The sequence below is a fragment of the Verticillium alfalfae genome, genomic scaffold, assembly GCF_000150825.1.
Source record: "Verticillium alfalfae VaMs.102 supercont1.9 genomic scaffold, whole genome shotgun sequence".
In the NCBI taxonomy this organism is placed as follows: domain Eukaryota; kingdom Fungi; phylum Ascomycota; class Sordariomycetes; order Glomerellales; family Plectosphaerellaceae; genus Verticillium; species Verticillium alfalfae.
Genome location: NW_003315030.1, coordinates 158,494 through 159,779, shown reverse-complemented (window position 1 = coordinate 159,779; position 1,286 = coordinate 158,494). Strand labels below are relative to the sequence as shown.

Here is a 1,286-nt window from a genome sequence, read left to right as displayed (position 1 = left end):
ATGGCTCCTGCCAGATGCACAACGGCATGCCCAACCAGACGCAGTACCACTACCCGGCACCTGGCATGCCCCCCCACCAAGTACATACCCTCCCTTTCCTTGCAAATTCGTTTCCTTCCAAGCCCGACAAGAAGAAGTCTGGCCGCCGCGATCAGGAGAAGTATCCCGACCATGACCGGCAGCTAATCAACTCTCGCCATCACGGCTTGTTCAAGGCGCAGACCTCGAAGTCTCGACGTCCAAGTAGACGCGGAGAAGTATCATGCGGAGAAGCGCCATGGACTCAAGCTTCCGAAGAAGCAGCTCTCAGCGGTCGCAACACGGGCCCCTTGAAAGCGACGCCGTCACTTCACCCGGATGCCCCTTGCTTTTTAATTCCTCCCTCTCACAAGAGTCTGCTAACCCAGTCACCTGCTAAAATTGATCTATCTCCCGAATCGGGCAATTTCGAACGAATGCTGACAGCTAAACAACAGTATGGATACCCTCCCCAAGGTGGCCAATTCGACGCTCGACAGGCACCCTACTACATGCCCCAACCCTACATGCAGCAAGGCCCTGGGGGCTCGCCAGCCGGCAACTACCAGCAGGGCTTCGTCCCTCCTCCCTACCACACCGCTGCCCCAGTCAGCATGTCGCGCACCTCCTCGCACTCTGAACGCCCCACCTCCAGCACCGGCCAGCCTAGCCAGCCAGTCATCGTCTCGGGTGCGCCCCAGCAGAACGCTCAAGGCAAGGGCGCTGCGGCCCTTCCTTTCACGCGCCCCAAGAAGAGTGCCGCCGTGGTCATCAAGAACGCTCAAGGCGAGACGGTCGATTTCTCTAGCATGAAGACGCCTGCTTCGCCCTCCCCGAGCACCCAGCAGACCAGGACCCCTCCTGTCATCGCCACCACACCCTCTCCGGCACCCAAGAGCGCCACCCCTGCGCGCCCTGACCACAACAGGACGGAGAGCGCACCGAAGACGGCAAAGGAGATCCAGGAAGAGCTGCGCGCCAAGGTCCTCCTGGCTGCCGGCGGCGAGTCCAAGGACACCAAGACCGCCAAGCCGGAGCCCGCTAAGACCGAGGTCAAGCCTGTTGAAGCTGCACCCGTCACAGAGGCCAAGAAGGAGGTTACGGAAGCGCCCAAGGCTGCTGAAGAGCCCGCCGCCGAGGCGACCAAGAAGGAGGAACCCAAGGCGACTAAGGAGGCGGAGTCGAAGCCTGCTGAGCCGGCAGCCAACGTCGAGAGCGAAGAGACGAGATGGAGCGTATGATTCGTGAGATGGAAGAGGAGGATGCCC

The 1,286-nt window shown here is 61.0% G+C and overlaps 1 protein-coding gene across 1 annotated transcript in view; it reads left to right on the top strand.

The window, feature by feature from the left end:
- Nucleotides 1–1,286, top strand: part of VDBG_07011 (eukaryotic initiation factor 4F subunit p130) — a gene marked incomplete at both ends in the record, with an annotated part of 4,935 nt that overhangs the window by 1,119 nt on the left and 2,530 nt on the right. The window contains one exon of the mRNA XM_003002394.1: nucleotides 248–1,253. Coding sequence (XP_003002440.1) covers nucleotides 248–1,253 — 1,006 coding nt within the window. The remainder of the gene's footprint in view (nucleotides 1–247; nucleotides 1,254–1,286) is intronic.